This window comes from Pediculus humanus, genomic scaffold, assembly GCF_000006295.1.
Source record: "Pediculus humanus corporis 1103172108259 genomic scaffold, whole genome shotgun sequence".
In the NCBI taxonomy this organism is placed as follows: Eukaryota; Metazoa; Arthropoda; class Insecta; order Psocodea; family Pediculidae; genus Pediculus; species Pediculus humanus.
Genome location: NW_002987828.1, coordinates 21,398 through 41,580, shown reverse-complemented (window position 1 = coordinate 41,580; position 20,183 = coordinate 21,398). Strand labels below are relative to the sequence as shown.

The 20,183-nt window shown below is 28.6% G+C and overlaps 5 protein-coding genes across 5 annotated transcripts; 3 read left to right on the top strand and 2 right to left on the bottom strand.

Annotated features, from left to right (window-relative positions):
- Positions 1-2,871: 2,871 nt before the first annotated feature.
- Phum_PHUM489320 (uncharacterized protein) lies at positions 2,872-4,046 on the top strand (the record flags this gene model as incomplete). Its single annotated transcript, XM_002430486.1, has 5 exons — positions 2,872-2,892; positions 2,920-2,992; positions 3,540-3,631; positions 3,747-3,799; positions 4,037-4,046. The coding sequence occupies 5 exons, from the start codon at positions 2,872-2,874 to the stop codon at positions 4,044-4,046; spliced, it is 249 nt and encodes an 82-aa protein (XP_002430531.1).
- A 1,021-nt stretch (positions 4,047-5,067) lies between these two features.
- Phum_PHUM489310 (Lithostathine 1 precursor, putative) lies at positions 5,068-6,508 on the top strand (the record flags this gene model as incomplete). The annotated part of the gene is made up of 4 exons (XM_002430485.1): positions 5,068-5,125; positions 5,528-5,653; positions 5,734-5,955; positions 6,027-6,508. 4 exons carry the CDS (start codon positions 5,068-5,070, stop codon positions 6,506-6,508), a joined length of 888 nt encoding a protein of 295 aa, XP_002430530.1.
- Positions 6,509-6,774: 266 nt separating this feature from the next.
- Positions 6,775-10,841, bottom strand: Phum_PHUM489300 (uncharacterized protein; the record flags this gene model as incomplete). The annotated part of the gene is made up of 13 exons (XM_002430484.1): positions 6,775-6,954; positions 7,031-7,297; positions 7,423-7,747; positions 7,859-8,166; positions 8,254-8,387; positions 8,472-8,730; positions 8,812-9,017; positions 9,094-9,268; positions 9,344-9,530; positions 9,613-9,911; positions 9,996-10,133; positions 10,263-10,550; positions 10,776-10,841. The coding sequence occupies 13 exons, from the start codon at positions 10,839-10,841 to the stop codon at positions 6,775-6,777; spliced, it is 2,832 nt and encodes a 943-aa protein (XP_002430529.1).
- Positions 10,842-11,104: 263 nt separating this feature from the next.
- On the top strand, positions 11,105-13,563 carry Phum_PHUM489290 (EF-hand domain-containing protein, putative; the record flags this gene model as incomplete). The annotated part of the gene is made up of 7 exons (XM_002430483.1): positions 11,105-11,307; positions 11,395-11,611; positions 11,697-12,201; positions 12,295-12,467; positions 12,542-12,929; positions 13,007-13,217; positions 13,329-13,563. The coding sequence occupies 7 exons, from the start codon at positions 11,105-11,107 to the stop codon at positions 13,561-13,563; spliced, it is 1,932 nt and encodes a 643-aa protein (XP_002430528.1).
- Positions 13,564-14,506: 943 nt separating this feature from the next.
- On the bottom strand, positions 14,507-18,242 carry Phum_PHUM489280 (uncharacterized protein; the record flags this gene model as incomplete). Its single annotated transcript, XM_002430482.1, has 10 exons — positions 14,507-14,597; positions 14,682-14,834; positions 14,924-15,109; positions 15,197-15,321; positions 15,812-15,876; positions 16,764-17,108; positions 17,195-17,377; positions 17,461-17,643; positions 17,718-17,960; positions 18,026-18,242. 10 exons carry the CDS (start codon positions 18,240-18,242, stop codon positions 14,507-14,509), a joined length of 1,791 nt encoding a protein of 596 aa, XP_002430527.1.
- Positions 18,243-20,183: the final 1,941 nt, after the last annotated feature.

The window sequence follows — 20,183 nt, the reverse complement described above, 5'->3', positions numbered from 1 at the left end:
CGGACTGAACAATATTTTCTTTTGTTATTGTTAAAAAAAAATTTACCCTTTTATAATAAATTAGATAAAAATTTTCCTTTTTTCTTTTTTTTCCCTGTAATAATAAATGATTTTGCATTTTTCATTGTTTTTTTCTTTTTTTTTTTTTCCCCTTTAAAAGGAAAATAAAAGCTTCCGGTTTATTAAATTTTTATTAACGGTCATTTTTTTTTTTAAACGAATTTTTCACCGTCGTGCAATTTTCATTCAATAAAATATATATTTACAGTAAGTAATATTACCGAAATATCCTTTAATAATAATAATAATAATGATAATAATAATAATAAAATTTTCATGGGTTTTTTAACTTGTTTCGCAACTTTTAAATGAAAATTTATATTATTGTTTTATTAAGTAATTAAATTATTATTATTATTATTAACATCGAACAATTAATTTATTACGTAATAAAAGAAAAAATTTACAAAACGATTTTATTTAATCAATGAATGGCGAGAATTTTTTTTGTTTTTTAAACAGTAACGGTTTCCCCACACTCCCCCCCCCCGCCATAAAAGTTTTACGAAAAATGTCTACGCGATTTCAAAATTTTTTTTTATTTTTTTTACCACCGAATCATTATTATTATTAATTTATGACGTAATAATAATTACCTGTCGATTCGAATAATAATAACTATATTATTTATTTTTTTGACATTTTATAATAATTATTTATTATTAATAAACAACGTAATTTATTAGGGGTAAACAAAAATATTAAATACGGTCGCCATTTTGATGACGTCACATCGTTACCATTTTATCCTTTTTAATTAATAACAACGATAATAATAATCCATTTCTTTTTTTTTTTTTTAAATAAAATGGATTTGACGTTAATTGATTTAATTAATTCTCGTGACAAAAAAAAAAAAAACGGTTAATTTCAAAATTTCTTTTTTTTTTTAATACGTTTTCACAATAATTCTTTCTTTCCATTTTTTTCCCTTTCGAAATTTCTCAACAAAGCGGGAGTTTCCATTTGAAAAAAAATGGTTCGTAACTTTTACTCGATTCTTATTATTATTATTATTGGTATTAATAATACTCATATTAACTGTTTTGCGGGAAACCATTTTTTATTTTTTTTTTTTTAAATAGTTGTAATAATTTAACCAACATCGACGCGGTATTCTTGATTTCTTTAATTTTTCTATCAAATAATAATAATAATAATAAGTAATAAAACATGGCGCGGTCAATCAAAAAAAAAAAAAAAAAAAAAATTTTTTTATTTATTTTATCTAATTACACGAAACCTCAACAATTCCCACGTAACGATCAATTTCTTTATTATTTATTATGTGTTTACCCCCCCCCATCCCTTTTCCCCCCTTTCTACGGTTTTTGTTTTATTTATAAATTAATTATTATTATTATTAATATAACAAAATAGTTATGTGGTATTATTAGTTAATATTACGTAATAATATAATTTATTTGTCGTGAAATTATTTATAGTTATTGTGATTTTGTTCTTAATTGTCCGCCATTACTTTTTAACGGTTTTTTTAATTTAAATATTCAAAAATTAATTACGAATTTGGTGGTATTTGCGTGTCTGTGTGGGGGGGAGGGGGTAGAAAAAAAACGTTAAAAAATTAACTTACCGGGTTGAAATAATTTTGTTATCCAAATTTTTTTAATAATAACATTTACACACGAAAAAAATAAAATAAATAAAATGAATTATTAATAATAAAACAATTTCGAAGAACTAACGATATCACACACACACACAAAAAAATTTCAACTTTCGAAAAAAACACTAAAAATATTATTATTATTACTTTTTTTTTTTTAAACTAAACTAAATAAATTAGTAAAAAACGCGAAATACGTTGGTTTTTTAAAAAAGAAAAAGCACTTTATTTTTTTCAATAAAATAGAAATATATATTTAATAATACGTTTAAAAAAATAAAAATAAGTTTTTTTCTCGTTTTTTTCTTTTTTTTTGTAAATGAAAAAAGGAAGTGTGATTCAGTGAGTTCGAAAAAAAAAAAAAAAAAACCTTCTTGTGTAACGGTTAAAATGTAAAAAGACCGAATCGTGATTAAAAAAAAAAAAATTGCGTTCGACTTTGTTTCGTTTTTTTTTTTTTTTTATTATTCGAAAGTAAATAAAATAATTTCTTGCCGTAAGCAAAACATAGGCTCAACATAATTTGTTGATAACATGATTTTTTTTTTTACCGGATAGTTTTTTTTTTTTTCTTTTATTTTTATTTTAAAAAGAATTCTAATGCGTTAACGAAATTATTTAAAAACCTTTCAAGTAATGATTCCCGAGATGAAAAAACTTCTCTCTCCCTTTGAAAGTCGGCGACAAATTTTTTTTAATTGTTATTTAATTAATTTGTCGAACATTTGACAAAAATTGTTTGTGACGTCATACGTCAGTTATTCTTTTCTGTTTTTTTCAAAAATTCAATTCGTTCTTAAGTTTTTATTAAATTTTTTTGTTTAAATAACGTTTATGTACGATATTTATTTTCGTAAATTAATTATGTGTAATTTAATTAACAATGGCGTCAATTAAAACAATTTTACAAGTTATTTTAAATAATTAAAAGAGGTTAAAGGTTGATGTTAAACATTGTTCCATACGTTTGCACATTAATTATAAAATTAAATGGCTTCCAACAAAAAAAATTAATAACGTAGCGAAATTTAATTAAATTAAAGAGAAAGGAACGAAGAAAACATTAATAATTAAATTGATTCACGTTAATCAATATACATATAAGTTTAAAACTTTGAGTAAAATAAAAGATTTTCATTTTTAAACAGCATGTTTGGTTGTGAAGCAAAACCAAAAAAAAAAAAATGGACTCGATGTTCAACGTTGTAAAATGTTTTTATGTTTTTTTTAAGGTTCGTGAATACATTTATTGGTTATCAGACCGTTTACTAAATTTTACTCAATTATATTATTTATCGAACACAAGTTTTTAACGTTTTTTCAAATTCGTTTAAGTCACAGGTTTGAATATTCAAAAAAAAAAAAACCGTTGGAAATTTTGGGTAAATATCAATATAAGTACCAAATTACTTTAAAACCTTGTTTGCTTAACAATTCGTTAAAAATAATAATAATAATAATAATAATAATAATAATAATGATTTTTCTTTTGTAGGAAATGAATAGAAAATGAAGATTATTTATAAGAATTCAATTCAAAGAGAAATAAAAAATTGATCATTATATGGAAAATTATCATGTGGAAAATGTCCTCTTTTTCTGTCATTATTTACAACAATAAAATTTATAATGCATGAAATAAAAAAATAAGTTTTTTCGTTATTTGGTCGTCTCCATTGGTAGGTTTTTTTTCCCCCCCCCTAACCAGGTGCACGCATTGTCGCGGTTGACTTGTCGCGTTACCTGGGTAACATTAAATTTCTAGAATTTTTATATGAAACAATTTACTAAGTAAAACATTGAAAAAAACAATACCAAACCAAATATTTTCAGATAAAATATTACTCAAAAGGAACAACTCGTTCATTCATACCTGTCATTGAAATCCGCGACCTCGGTGAACCTGTATATAGATGGACTCCGCCCAAAAAACTTCTCAATCCAGTTTGGTTTTCTCACAGTAACCACCATGGAAATCGATTGCGTAATATTTTTCATCCTCCAGTCTCATTTTAAAAACCTTAATTAACAACAATAATAATAATAATAATTACAATAGTATTTTTACGACTGGTTTATGAATTTTGTTCTAAATAATTTTAATTACGTCAGGTAGAAAGAAATGATTTCGCATCGGAATGTCAATTTTTTATGTTCTGAAGAATGGGATGAAAGTATTCGAATTTCAATTTAAACTTTTTCTCTTATTATTAATAATAATAATAATAATTTACGAAACGTTTGTTTTTACAACAACAACTAACGTTTTATTCTTAACAAATTATATAATTTATTTATTCGACCGTAAAAAATTTTTCTTAATTTTTTTTTTTTTTAGGTTTATTTAAGTAAAAAGTAGGAGGTAGTAGAGGGGAAAGGTTGGAAGAATTTAAATAACCTAAAGGGAAGATACGATTTCATTATATGGCCTTCGTATATACACACACAAACCATGTGAATGTTCAAAAGTTATTCTATGACTAAGGAAAACGGTTAAAAATTTTTGTAATTTTTTAAAATATTGAAATAATTGAGCCAATAACGTTTTTTATATATATTTTAACCTTGTTTATTATTTTTTTTAGGTTTTAGTTTTCGCGATGGTATTATTATAAGAGAGAGAGAGAGAGAGAAAATGTAAAACTATTTAGAAACAATATAAAAATTATCATTATTAACCCTAAATCAACGAGGGTGGAACATTTGTGATCTACAAAAATTATATCAGGATAAATAAAAACGTGAAAGAAAAAAAAATGGAAACGAAGCCAAGAGAGAGAAAGAGAAAAGACAAGAAAAAAAAATAAACAATAAAAATTGTTTTTACTCGTTTAACGTGACAAACGTTAAAATAATAATAATAGTAATGTTTAAACAAAGGGAAAGTTTTGGAAAAGCTCTTCAAGGATTTAAATAATATTTTAACTTTCATGTTTTAAAATAATAATGATAATAATAATAAATTAAACTCACTTAGTACTTTTTTTAACAAAGCACACGGCCCACACTTGATTACTAGGTCGATTACATGACGGTACCCGTCATTTTCCTTTTAGAAATATTTTTTACGCGTGGAATTTCTTAGAATTTATTATAATATTAAGAAAGACAAACATTTTAATGGCTACTTGACGAAACGATGCCAACGATTGGGAAAATCCCACGTGCGAATATATTTTTCTAAAGCCACGAAAAATGAAAATTTTTGTTTTTTAGCACTAACTACAGCTTGCAAAAAAAAAAAAAAATTCCACGTGGTTTGAGATTAATATGACCTTGACATTGAAAAACGCGATGATACCTGTGGGGGGGGAGGGGAAAAGGATCAAAATTTAATTTAAGGTACGCACACAAACGCTCCCAGTTTTAATTTTCTTTTTATGTTATACCCCTACTCTCTATTGAAAAGTTTAAAATTTTTTTTTATTTTCCAGACAAGTTTTCAAAAGCCTACGACAAACAACAAACAAGATTCTCCAGTCGGTTGTTTCCTTTTTATTCTACATGTTTCCATGTAAAAAAAAAAACTTTGGTGAAAGGGGCTAATATGAAATGACAAAAAAAAAAATTATGCATTCGTTTGTGTTTGTGTTTGTTTGACTGCGTTAAGTTAAACAAGATTTTCATTTTGAATTTTCACCAAAAGTTATTATTATTATTAATTATGATTTTTAATTATTTATTAATAATTTGTTCTTTATTAACTTCCGGCACGATATTTTGTGATGGTAAGTCGATTGATTTTAACCGAAAAAATAATTATTTTAATGTCACTTAATAATAATAATAATAATTGTTTCACTTACTTTCACTGACGTTTGTATAAAAATTTCTCGACAGAAGAAAAATGGTCGTCTCCGACAGAAGAAGAAGAAGAAGCAAATTTTGAACCTGGTTATACGGTACTTGAAAATTGGACGAGCGTAGCTGAAAGAAATGAAAAAATAATGAAATCTTCTGCCACGGGTAATGTTCGGACAATGACCCACGAAAAAAATAAACCGGAAGTTTATTAATAATAATCAATCAATCAATCAATTTTCCAGATAGATACATAATAAATAATCCGTCGAAACAACCGCCGCCGCCGTCGCAGCCGCCATTACAGCCAATTTCAATTAATAATAATGACGTGTCAGAAACTGATCTTTTTCTATTGGGTGCCATTGAAAAATTAGCTTATAGATTAGATTTTTTAGAAAAACGTTTACAACGTACAGAACAAATGCTTTATCAAGTTATTGCCGGAAGTCAATCGCAAATCAGTGGTAAGATATTAATAATAATGATGCGAAACGATATCGAAAAGAGTTTAACTTATTATTATTATTATTAATAGAAAAAATGGATCCGTGTCCAGAACATTTTAACCGTTTTGGAAATAGTTGTTTTCACGTATCGACAAAACAACTCAATTGGAAATCCGCAAGTTCGACATGTAGAAATCTCGGATCGACATTGGTTGAATTCGAAACGGTTCAAGATGAAAATTTAGTCAAAGCTTCCCTGCAATTGGATTCGAATTCTAGGGGAAAAGATTATTGGACGGGAGGATTAAATCCGGGATTATTGTGGATTTGGAGCAGCAGTGCAAAACCCGTACAAAATAACACGACGACTCAATCTCCGGGTATAAAAAACATAGAAGGAAATGGAAGATGTCTGTTAATGTCATATCAACCGACGATAAAAAATTATAAATATAAAGGAATAGAATGTTCTTTGAGAAATTATTTTATATGTAAACACCGAGAAAACACGACCGGAAGACAATTGGAAAGACTCGAAAGAGCATTAAAATTAAAAAAAAAAATTCCTTAAATGTATAATTTTTTCGTTTTTAAAAACCAGCTAAAACCAAAATAAATCCCAACTAACTTAATCCTTTTTTTTTGTGTGATATTTATTATACTAATCCTAATCCTAATGGATTAACATATTAATCTTTTAAAAATTAATAAAAAAATTATTATTTAATCAAATCAGTCTATATGTATTATATTTTTTTTTAAAGACCCGAAAAATCATAATAATAATAATAATAAATCATTTTATTTTAATTTATATACAACGTTTACGTCATCACATTAAATCCCTCTTTTAACGGGTTTTGGCGATACGTATACCTTAACGGGTTTACAAATATCAATGACGTAGGGATCGATTTCGATTGGAAGAGGAGTACGATTTCCAAACGAAAACAAACCTTCTTCTCCTGCTAATTCTAATGCTAAACTTATATCAACGTAACAGGATTCCGTCCAAACCTGAAAAATTCAATCGATTATAGCGCGTCTAACGGGTGCAATTTCTAAAAAAAAAAAACTTTCTTAATACCCATACCTGATGGGATAGTAAAACGGTCGTGAGAAGACGATAATCCGTGTTTTCCTTCTCATTTTTATTTATCGGTTTCAAATCGTTTTTATTCGGTAAAACTAATATCGTGTTTTGATCCGGATATTTTATTTTTATTCTCAGTACGGAAACGTTCGACAGAGAATTGATTTCCGCATCGAAAGGAATCCCGCCGATGAGTCCCGCCGTAAATTTTATCGTGACGTCAGCATCATCCGTTGGTTCGGATATAACGGCTTTACACATTCCGATCTGAAATTTAAATTGTGGGAAAAAAAAAAAAAAAATTAAATTTTATTATGAAAAATTTCGTCTGGAAAATCATATTATTTTCATTTTCCGTTACTAGAGAGAATCAAATAACAATTTATGCTTACGTCGAAATTCAAACAAGATGGCGGAGGCGAGGGTTGTATGTTATTTATTATGGGTAAAAGTATTCTCGCCACGACTCCCGGTTTATTATCCTCCAACAGGGATAATTCTTTGAAAAGACTTTTCGTCCACGTTTCCGGTGCTATCCCACACGATGCCAAATGCCTTTGAGTGTTGTCGACGGTCGTTAAAAAATAATGACAGAGAGAAAGTGCCGACGAATTACCCTTGACCACTTTTACCAACATAACCGCGAGAGCTTTCAATTTCAACTGTTTCATTCCGGCTATTTGAACATCCGTTAAATTTGTAAAACAATACTGTAACCTGTCGGGCGGGAAGGGGGAGGAGAGGAGGGGAGGGGGGGGAAAAGAAAAAAGAAATCTCTTAATAAATTTTTTACAAAGAAAATATTCCGACTCGTACCTTAAAACTTACTGTAACGATATTTGTAATAGTTTAAAAACTGAATTGGGTTCGTGATTGGATAGGGGAGAAAATTTTTCTTCTAGAATTTTCTGTATGATCAATTGACATTTAATGAACGATGAAAGGAAAACAGCCGCGCCCCCGATGCTCGCATCAGATTCGGAAATCCCAATTAAAAATTTCTGTGCTGCTTTCATCAATTCAATTCGAACTCTCGTGCTCGGAGTATTTTTTATATTATTCATTATCGACGTGAGAAATTCTTTGGTACCCGTTTCGACAAATGGTAACTCCATTTTGTCTTCGTCGTGTTTGAGCTGTGTTGACAAACAAAAACAATTTAATTAATTTTTACATTTAACGTTGTTATTATTAATCTACGTTCAGAAAAAATGTCTGATTACTTTAAGATGAGGAACAAAATTTGACATGGTGTCTCTAAGATATCTATAATGTTTTAAAGTGTGTTCTTCGAAAAGTGCCGCCATAGTTGGACAATTTTTCGCAGCATTGAATATTAATATCAATACGCATATATCTGATTAACAAAAAAAAAAAAATTAAAGAAAATATTAATAATTAAAAAAATAAGTTTGATTTTGATTTTTTTAGAAAAGGATACATAGGGGATCTTCGACATCCGGTTCGGGAGTATCGAAAAATGGATGAATTGCTAATAATTCCGGTACTAATGGCAACGTTAATTCCGGATGTCTTTCACCGACTTTTTGAAAACATTTAAATATTGATTTCTTATCCTGTGGATATTTTTTTAAATTATCTAGTAAACTTTCAACTGTCATTTGCAAACAATCTTTTGTTGACAATCTACAAGCGGAAAGCATTCTATGTAGTCCTTCTCTCACTTCCAAAGAGAAATCCTGGAAAAATACAAAAAAAAAAATGTTATTATTATTATTATTCGAAAGGCAATAATATTCATTAAAAAAATTTAAACTCACTTTTAATGCTCCCAAAATGGTTTCTAATTGATCCTCTCTCAATATAATATGATAACTAATTTTTGTCAAACTTTCTATCGCTTTTAATCTCACCAATTCGATTTCATCATTGAACATGTCTACTAAAAAATCTAATGATAATATTGCAAATTCTGGATTATCCAAGGATAACTGACAAAGAGAATCAACTCCAGCACTTCTAACCTCTGCATGAAATACAAAAGTAAGTTTTTTTTTTAATACAAATTTTGAAAAAAATCAACCAAAATCTAAATTACATACCCTGGAATTCATCTTCGAGTCCATGGACAAGTGCACCACAAGATCCAGAAGCGATAAGACTTATATTTTCTGCTTTTAAAAGTTCCTTTGGAGCATCATTAGTCCATTTCATACCGATTGACCATTCACCAGATGTAACATTGTTTTTCGAACGTTCATGAGCTGATATTTTTAGCTAAAAAATATTACCCTGATTAATCATACAATTATTTATTACTCATAATTAATAAAAAAGTATTTTCAAACTTACTCTCATGTTGGACATTAATTTTTTATCTAATGTTTGTTGTAACAGTTTTGGAGAAACATTTTTCATGCTTCCTAACATTGTTATTGCATTCGTTCTTACTCTCATCGATAAATCTGTCACCATTAAACAAACTTTAACGAATGCATCATCAATTAAGTTAATAGTTTCATTCTTCACCATTACAGGTCTAAAAATTATTACTTAATGTATTAAAAGTTATTTGCAATAAAATCAATGAATGCATATATATATATATTTTTTGTACTTACTCTTCACCATATGTTTGAGACAATACACTAATAAGGTTAAGAGCAGATAATCGAACAATTTCATAATCGTCTTTTAAGGCATCGCATGCTTTATGATAAAAACTAACATCAAGTTTTTGTCCTCTTTCAAAAAGTAAAACTAAAGTGTTTAGCGCAGCACTTCTAACTCTTGCATCCTCACTATAAGAAAAGTTTGCTACCAATTTAAGTGTATCCTGATTATTATCACATATCGGAAGCACAGTGCCAATTAAATTTAAACATTTACATTTTACTATGTTATTTGTGTCTTTTAAAAACTGAAAGAAATATTAAAAAAAAAAAAAATTTCATTACTCATAAATTAAAAATATAATTTCAAGTAAAAATTTGTTTAATCATACCTGTTTGGATATTTGAATTAACTTCAGATGCTGAGACTGAATATTTTTACCTAAATGCAATAGAGTGGATAACGCTTGGGCAATGACTTTATGAGACTTTTCATTTTTGATGTGTTCAATAGTTTCATCCATTATATTCTAAATTAAATAAAAAATTTCAATTTAAAGCACAATTTTTTAGATTTAAATACACAGCAACAGTTAGTTGGTTAAATAAAATTATATCTAGTGTTAGATGAAAAAAAGGAAAAAATATTTTATATTTACCAAAACATCAGCTCCATCCAACTCTCCTAAATCAGCAAAGAGATTCAAAATTTTTGCTCTGACAGCTGATTCTTTTTCTACTTGCAAATGTTCGACTAGTTTTTTTATCGCTTCTGGTATATCAGAGCATTGTATGCTAACAGCAGTTTCTGATACTCGCAAAAGTAATTGAAGAGCTTCGTTGGAAGTTTTACATTTGGAAAGCATACCAATAAAGGCACTGCCTGAACTTGCAACGTTCCATTGTTTTTTAGGTAATTTTAATTTTTTTAATGGTATGTAGTCATCCTGCAATATCATAATTTTTAAACAAAAAAATGCTTTTTAAATTATTAAAAAAATTTTAAATTTAGTTTGAATTAATGGCAAGTTTTTTTTTTTTTTTTTTTTTTTAAGAAACCTAACGATAATCTTTATTAGTGAAAGTTATTGATAACAGTTCAAGAAATTTTAAATTGAAGACAAATTTAATTCAGAATTAAATTAGAAAATATAACGAAAATGAATACTTACTTCAACCTCTGTTTTTATAGCTTGAGTAAATTCAGCTAAAGCTCTTTTTTTTAAAAGAGCCGCCATATTATTTCCATATAAAAATTTTAAACTAAATAAATATTTAACAACTTATGTATTCATTTTGTTTTATTAAAAATTGTATTGAAAAAAATGCAAAATTAATAATTTAAAAACTTAAAAACTAAATTTAATGAATGATAATTTTAACCACCGACATGGTCGTGGCATTAAAATTTTGTCGAGAGTTTAAAAAAATGGCGGTTGCCTTGCAACGCGTAAACACTACTTTTGTAATTTGTTTCCGCGTTAAAAATTTCAACTAAGCAATGGAAGAGCAAGACTATGAAGGACTTCCACTTCTTCCTGGTCTTTCCTTTCAAGATCCTACAAAATCTAAATTTCACAGAAGTCAATTTTTCGAATTTAAGCAAGGTGGAAGGTATATGAAACATTATGCTCCAGCTCCAGGAAAATACCCGAGAGACGTCGATTCTCTTCGATATTTGGATATAGAAAATGATACCGTTGTGTGAGCACATTTAAAAAACAATATATTTTTTATATTTTTATTACATTTTATATATCTCATGTTAATATATATATAAATATTTTCTAGGTACGATCCTTGTCTTACATACGGACGTGCAAAAGAATATCCATGTCCAGCATTTCGACCCCATTTTGTTGTATATGATAAAAAATGTCTTACGTTTAGAGCTTTTTTTAAACAACCTGTTTACAATAGTCCCGATGAAAATTACAGAGTTAGATACGTGAATATAATTTATTTTTTAGATGATGATAAAATAACCGTAATGGAACCTCCAGTTAGAGTGAGAAAAAAATCAATGGACAACTTTTTTTCTTTAAAAAAAAAAAAAACAACCACGTTCATTTATATTATTATTAATTTTACAGGACTCTGGAATAGTTCAAGGAAAGTTAATTCGAAAAGGTAGAATACCTAAATACGGTCATGAAAATGGAGTATACTTACACTGGAAAGATTTTAATATAGGAATTGATATGGCCATTGGTGGAATCGTTTTCCACATAATTGATTGTGATTTGTTTACAAAAGAATTCCTTTTATCTCAAGGAGTGGAATTAAATAATCCAGAATGTATGCCTCCGGATCCTTACACACAAATGAGAAAAGTTAAAAGTAAAGCTCCACCAAAAACGGCCGTTACAATAGATAAATTTAGGAGATTTTTAGAATTTGAAGGGAGAGTATTAAGGTATCGAGCAGTTTGGGATAATCGTGATTCAGGAGGATCCTTAGATCCTTACGTGATTAAATATTATTTAGAAGATGATACCGTGGAAGTTATTGAAGTTCACGAACCCAATGATGGAAAGGATCCATTTCCGTTATTGTTAAAAAGAACTAAACTTCCTAAAAATTGGACGGAAGTTCCTGGTAATGTTATTATTATATTTATTATTATAAAAAATCATAACTTTTTCTTTATTTGACCCCCCGCACTCCCCGTTTTTTTTTTTGTAATTTTAGCAACTTATCCATCAATTTATTTGGAAAAAAGCGATGCGGAAGTCACAGAATATTACAAACCGATGGATTTAATTATAGGAGAAACAATTTTCGTTTTTGGTAGACGAATGCTTTTACATAAATGCGATGAAGATACACGAAATTATTTTCGCAGAGCACTCAACATAACACAAGTAAATATTCTACAAAAAATTATTTTAAATTATTATTATTTATTGTAAAACGATGACGACATTTTTGTCAACAGCCGGATAATTTCGACGTGGAAGAAGAAGATAAACCAAAATTACCGGAACCACCACCGCCTCACACGGGATTCGGTTCATTAGAGGATTCATTGGGATCTTGTTTGAATTACATGCCGAAAGAACCGAAAAAAGACGTTATTAAATTAATAATTAACATGAATAAATATCTTAGATACACGGCAAAATTAAAATCAATGCATCCGGAAGACGAAGGAAGACAATTTATTATTTATTATTCGTTAGCCGATAGCACTATTAAAATAACCGAACCGCAAGTTCGTAATTCAGGTCACATGGGTGGAAAATTTTTAAGTTCAATGCTCGTACCAAAACCTGGAAGTCATCCCGATTATCCCGAATATTATAGCCCGAGCGATTTTTACATCGGTATATTACATTTATTTAATTAACGTAACAATCGTGGTTTCTTTATTTTGACTAAAATAACATTTTATTTCTTTCAGGTGCTGTCATATCGATATTTAAACACAAATTTGAAATCACCGGAGCTGATTTACAAGTTTACAGGTACATGGAAGCAAATCCGGAAAAATTCAAATTGGAAGTTATCGAAACGGTTAGAAATTATTTGACGGCACAAAAATTATTATCCGACGATATTGGAACAATAGCAAAATCAATATTAAACCCGGAAGAATTCCCAACGACCAAAGAGTAAACAAACAAACAAACATTTAAAATATATCAAACTATAGTAAATAATAATAATAATAATAATGATTTTTTTTCTCCTCCCACTTCCTCCTCCCCCCTCCCCCAATTTAGGTGCATATCCGATCCTTATGCTAAACCTACCAAAATCCGACCCTGTATAAACGAAGAAGAAGAAACGGAAGTTGAATACGAACCACCGAAAAAACTACCTGATAAATGTTACGAATGTCCCGATCTAACCGGAAAAGTTCCCGAGGAATGTAAAAGAACGGAAGTTAACGAAGCTCGTATAAACGAATTAACCGGAAAATTAGTTTATAACAGAGAAAATAAAAACTGGAAGTAGAACAAACAGAAAAACAAACAAACGAAAAACCAAATTTGTGTTTGTTGTGCGTATACATCGACGATAAAAAAATATCGATATAATCGATCGATAATCAATCGATTAATCGATCACGATAAAAAAATGTTCCAGCTTTTTATCATTATTATTATTATTATTAATTAATTTTTTAATAAAATAAAAAAAAAACTCTTTGTAATTATTTTTTTACCATAAGGAGAAATCGTTGAGAAGAAAACAAACAAACGAACAAACAAAACAAACAAAATTAATAAAATTCGAATATTTTATTTATTTATTTATTTATAAACTCAAAACTAATAATAATAATAATAACAGTTTTCAAAAAAAAAAACAATTAAACGATTCAATTTTAACCGGCAAAAAAATTTTCTTTTTATAAAATAATAATAATAATAATAATAATAATAATAAATGGATTATATTAAAAAATAACCAACAATCACAGATTATAATATATTTATAACGAATTAGCGCGTTCCAACAATAATTTAATTTCATTTTTAAACAAAAAAAAAAAAATAAAAAATAAGAAAACGTAATAAAAATAAGGACGGAGTTTTCTCCTCCCCTCCCCCCTCCCTCCCCCCGAAAAAAAAAAGCAGAAGAAAAAAAAGAAAGAAACGGGTGCGTTTCCGTTATTAATTTCATTTCAAAACGTAATAATAATACACGTGGCAAAAACTTGAAAATTATTATTATTATAAAAATTGAAGAACCTTAAAATAATAATAATAATAATAATAATAAAAAATGTCCGGCTTTCATCATGGCCGCCATCGCCATCGCCGGCACTGTAACCGCCGACAAAGCCAAACGTAAATAAAAAAAAAAAAATTTTCTCTATTCATCGTAAGTATATCTATATTATTATTATTATTATTATCAACTACTTTTTTTTTTTTTTTTTTGAAAATTCCGATTACGTAGCGACGGCTCTAAAAAAAGCCATGAAAGCAGCACTCAAACCCGCCGACAAAGGTACCGTTATAACCCAAGCCGATATTATATTTCTAAAAAAGGAAAATTTTATATACTCTATGACGTCATCACCTCGGGGAAGAGAAAAAAAAAAATGTTAAAAACAATTGGCAAACCTGAAAACTTTCCAATCGACTCCGCTTTTCGACGAACTCGCCCAACCGACGAAAACAACCGAACCGACTTTACAATGGGTCGTCGATATGGGCAAACCGATTTTCGACGCCATTAAAACGGTGAAAGCAGCTCCGATTTCGATCGTGAATCCCCTAAATTAAAAAAAAATTTAATACAAACAATTAAGATTTCATCTAGGCACGTGGGAGTAGCGTGTGAGAGAGAGAGAGAGTAAACGTACGTGGAAGCAGTTATTTTCGTCAAATCTTCACCGATCGTTTCTATGACTCTTCTACCCCAAAGCCACAACCCTATGGAAATCCCGATTCCTCCGTACAAGAGTATGTATATCGGCGTTTGAGCTTTTGAATCCACTTCCCCGTTCGTGTAAATGAGAAACAGAGCAATCAAAGGTCCGATCGCATTGCTGACAACAAAAAAAAGACAAAAGTAAATAACGATTATTCGAAGGGATTAGGAAAACTAAAATAATAATAATTATGATGATGATCACCTGACGTCATTTCCGCCGTGTGCAAACGATCCGAATGTCGCCGTTAAAATTTGTAAAAATGAAAACAATCTGCTCACTTCCGGAGGATCATCTTGGGATATCGCTTTGTCTTCCGCCGGCGAAACCTGAAAATACAAAAATAGAAAAAAAAAAAAAAAAATTGATTAATAAACTGAAATGATAATGATAATAATAAATGTTTTTTTAACCCGCAAAAAGAGGGGGGGCACTCTTAATAATAATAATAATAATACTAAAAACCTTGAAAAAAGAAAATTTTTTTTTTAATTCCATACAATTATAAGAAAGTTCAAAAGGGGAATTCCAGTGACTAATAATAATAATAATAATATTTTTCATTATAAACCCTTCGTTTTGTTTTGCCCCTTCCTTTTTCCTACCTCCTGCTTTTGTTACCGCCTACTCGGGGGAAGGGGGCGGGGCAAAACGTCCCCCAGGCGTTAATTAGTAATAATAATAATAATAATGATAAATAAATAAATAAGCCATCGAAATAAATAAATAAAAAAAATTTAAAAAAAAAAAAAAAGAATTTTTTTTTTGCTGTTGTTGTTTGTTGTTTGTTGTTGTTGTTTGTTGTATTAAAGTTATTACCGAATTCACATGCTTGGTGTCCTTAGATCTAACAAGTGGTACTGCGCTGCTGTTGGGGGTCAATCCTGTAAACAATAAAAACAAACATGGCATCTCATAGGGGGCGACTAATTGAGCAACATTTATATGTGTGTTTAAATCGCGGAACGAATTCGCATATGAAAAAACAACATTATAAAATTATTATTATTATTGTTATTTCAACGTCATTTTCCAACATCGAAATACGTTTAATGATAATGATAATATAAAAAAAAATATAAATGTTGCGTATCAAATGAGCAAAGATAAAAAAAAAAAAATAAATAAATAAATAAATAAATAAATTTCGTGTCGCGTTCGACAAATAATGATCATCATCATTATGATTATCATCATCATCATCATCATCATCATTATTTTTGTCGCACGTTCGAAACGTAAAAAAAAAAAAAAAAAAAAAAAAAAAAAAAATTAATTTCATATCGTCATGCGTAAGCGTTTATTATTCGAGGAGTTTTGAAATATTTTTAAAAGGCGCAAAAAAAAAAAAATACGCGAGTAAGCAAAAAAATGCAGGTAAAAAGTAATAATAATAATGATGATGATAATAATAATAATAATTATTCGGTGTCAAATTTTCGATATGAAAATTTGTTTTTTTTTTTTTTTTTTTTTTTTTTTTTATCATCATCGTTTAACGATCGAACGATACCAGACCAGGTGTCCGTTGCAACCTGGTCCGTTTTTTTTTTCCCTGTACATATTTTTAACGGATTAGGTTCAAGGTTTACACGAAATCGAACCTTTCTCGAACGTTACAAAAAAAAAAAAAAAAAAAAAATTTTTTTTATCTTTGCACAAAAAACCAAAAAAAAAGAAAAAAAAAATTAACTTTACCACCCATTTTTTATAGGCATTTTAAGTGGGAGAGAAAATAATAATAATGATAATGATAATGTCAAAACCTTACCTGTCGAGGGAGTCACCTGTCCGCTTGAAGGTAAGCTATTTGAACCCAAATTGGGATTCATATTCACTCCCAAATTCGTTTCTCCGACAGTGAAAGAAGGTTTCGTCGTGTATTTCTGCGTATGATCCCGTTGATCCAAACAATTCTCTCCCTTTATCCTGAGAATTCCCTTTCGGAAAAAACTTTGAAAATTTTTCGTCTTTCCATTCTGTTGCAAAGCGACATCCGAATTCGTTTTCGAAAAATCCGACAACTCTTTCGCCATCACAGAATTATTTTTTTCTTGTTCCACGATTATCGACACGGGACGAGATTTTTGAGGACTCGATTCTCTCGACGATTCATCTACGAAAAAAACCGTTATTAATTATCCACCCGGAAAAAAGTGAAATTATTCAGAAAATAATAATAATAATAATAATTCATCTTACCCGTATCTCCACACGAAAAATTGACCTTTGAACCCGGTTGAAGTTTCATCGGATCCGATTCCAATAAGATTTTCTTTTTCAAATAGGGAGCAAAGAAAAATTGAACGGCAAGACCTGTGAGTATCCCTAGGGCGACGCTCACGGTTAACACGACCCAAAGTTCGATATCGTGCATGTAAAGAACTGAAATTAAAAAACGGAAAAACGAACGTGAGTAACGTTCCCGGGGGGGGGGGGGGAAACTACAAAGGTAAAAACTTATTTACGTTCGGGTCCGTCGTGAATGATCGAAAAAACATTGATGAAAATTGTGAAACCGTAAAAAAAAGGCAAAGAACGAACAGAGTGTTTCAAAGGATTCGACGTTTGAAGAATGAATTTCCTTATGACGAGAAACAAAACCACCGAAATGGTTCCAGACAGTACCGGAGAGACGAACCAAGAAGCCACTATTTGAAAAATAAAAAATAAAGTAAATAAATAAATCGTCACGTTGGCACGCCTACACACACACAACTTTTACCTATCGTCAAAAGAGTGTTCCAACTAATCCCTTGAAATCCTTTGAGAACCAACGAAAAACCCACAGTCGAACCGACAACGCTGTGCGTACCGGAAACGGGCATTTTGAAAAATGTCGCACCGATGAGAAGTGCTGCGCTCCCGAACAACGACGACAAAAATCCCAACATGAGTTCTTTTTCGCAATTTCTATACATTGTCAAATCGAAAATACCCTTTCTAACCGTATCCGACACTTTATACCCTTTAAAAAAAAAAACAAAATAATAATAATAATGATAATATGATAAACATGATTATTTTTATTACCTATTAGAACGGCTCCGAGTATTTCGAAAATTGTCGCCAATATGCAGGCTTGCCTTATCGTGAGGACTTTTGATCCGACGCTCGTACCGAAACTGTTGGCAACATCGTTGGCTCCGATTCCAAACGCGAGTATAAAAGCAACGAGGAATCCAACTATGACGATCCATAATAATTCTGGAGAATATTTTTCAATCGTGTACGTTGTTATCGCATCCATTTTGGTTTTTGTATAAAAAGGTTTTTTTTTTTAAAAACAGGTAAAGATTAAAGGTAAAGGATTAATTAATTACAAAAAAAAAAGTGATAATGATAATAATAATAACAGTAGGGAGAAAATCAATTAATTTAAGCCGTCAAGTAAAAATATATTATTGCGAATGTTAATAGTAATACTAATAATATTAATAATAATAATAATAATCATTTCCCTATTAAAAAATTTAATTTTTTTTGTTTTTTTTTTTTTTTAAATTTGCGCGCGTTAAAATATTAAATTGATCAAACAAACAATTTAAAAAAAATTTTTTTTTTTAAACTCACCTATCTTATCTATTTATGTATATATGTATGTATTTTAAATACTTATCACAGATTTTTTTATTTATTTATTTATAATAATTAAATTATTAAAAACTAAACTTTTTATTTATTTATTTATTTATATAAATTTAAGACAATTATTTAAAAAAAAATGAAAAAAAAAAAAATTCGATGGAAACAAAATTCAACAACAAGAAAATTAATTAATTTTTAAATTGTAAAACTCTACTACTACCACCTACTAAACTAAACAAATTTCGATAATAATAATAATAATAATAAATAATCAATCAATCAATCAATCAATAATAATAATACAATTTATGTTGTATTTATATTATTGGTGCGATACGATAAAATAAATAATAATAATAATAATAATAAAAAACAAAATATAAATTATGTATGCGTATAAAAAAAAAAAAAAAAAACTTTTATTTTTTTTTTGTTGGTAGGCCTAAAATATTAGGCCTACTATTCATGCTACCCTTTGAAGGGTTGATTTTACTAAATCTTTTATACGAAAAATTTAACCCTCGTTATCTAAACATTTTGGTTTTGTATTTGTTTTTTTTGTTATTATTTTTTACTCTCTCGCAATTTTTTCGTTTGTTTGTTTGTTTGTTTGTTTGTTAAACGGACGAAAAGTTTCAACGATTTTATTAGGTTTTTTGGTTTTTTCTTATGGTATCATTAAAAAATTATTATTATTTTTACTTCCGGCGGCTTAATAATGAAAAACGGTTACTTTTTTTTGGTTGAAAAAGGATCGGAATATGGGATGTGATGAGAGGGAAAAAAGAAAATCGGGATTTTTTTTGCTGTTTTTCCAAACTGATCTGGAAAACAAAATGTTAGAAAAATCGTTAATTTTCCAAAAAAAAAAAAATTTACATTTTCGAGGGGGGCGGGGGCGGGAAAGGCGGCAATCATGCAAAATCCGCAAAATACAAATTACGACAACGATATATATATATAAAGGTCATTGTAACGTTTTTTTTTTTTTTTCAATGACCCCGAACCGAAATAATAATAATAATTATTATTATTATTATCAAAATCAACCGTTCAAATTTTTTTTTTTTTATTCCCTTCATTATTTACGTGTCAATCACGAACCTAAAAAATTATTATTATTATTTTTTGAATAACATCCAATTGGCGGTTTGTTAACTTTTTTTTTTCTTTCGTATTCCATAAAATATTACCAACCAAAACAATAATAATAATAATAATAAACCTCAAACAAACACTTTTTATTATTATCATCATCATTTTTTTTTTTTTTTTTCACTTTAACAAACCCACGCAAAAATTTCTTGACCTATCCCAAATGATTTTTTCTTTTTTTTTTTTTGCAAATTCAATCGTCACGTTTAAATTATCATCATCATCATCATCATCATCATTATTTTTATTTAAAATCGGATTGCGTGAAAGGAAATTTGAATGACCGAAATATACATACAACGCAATGCATATACGTGGAATTAACACGAATGCAATTATTATAATTATTATTATTATTATCACGTTGTCTCGAATCGTAAATATTAATTTCAAATGTTATTAAAAATAATGATAATAATAATAATAATAATAAAAAGTCACGACAAAT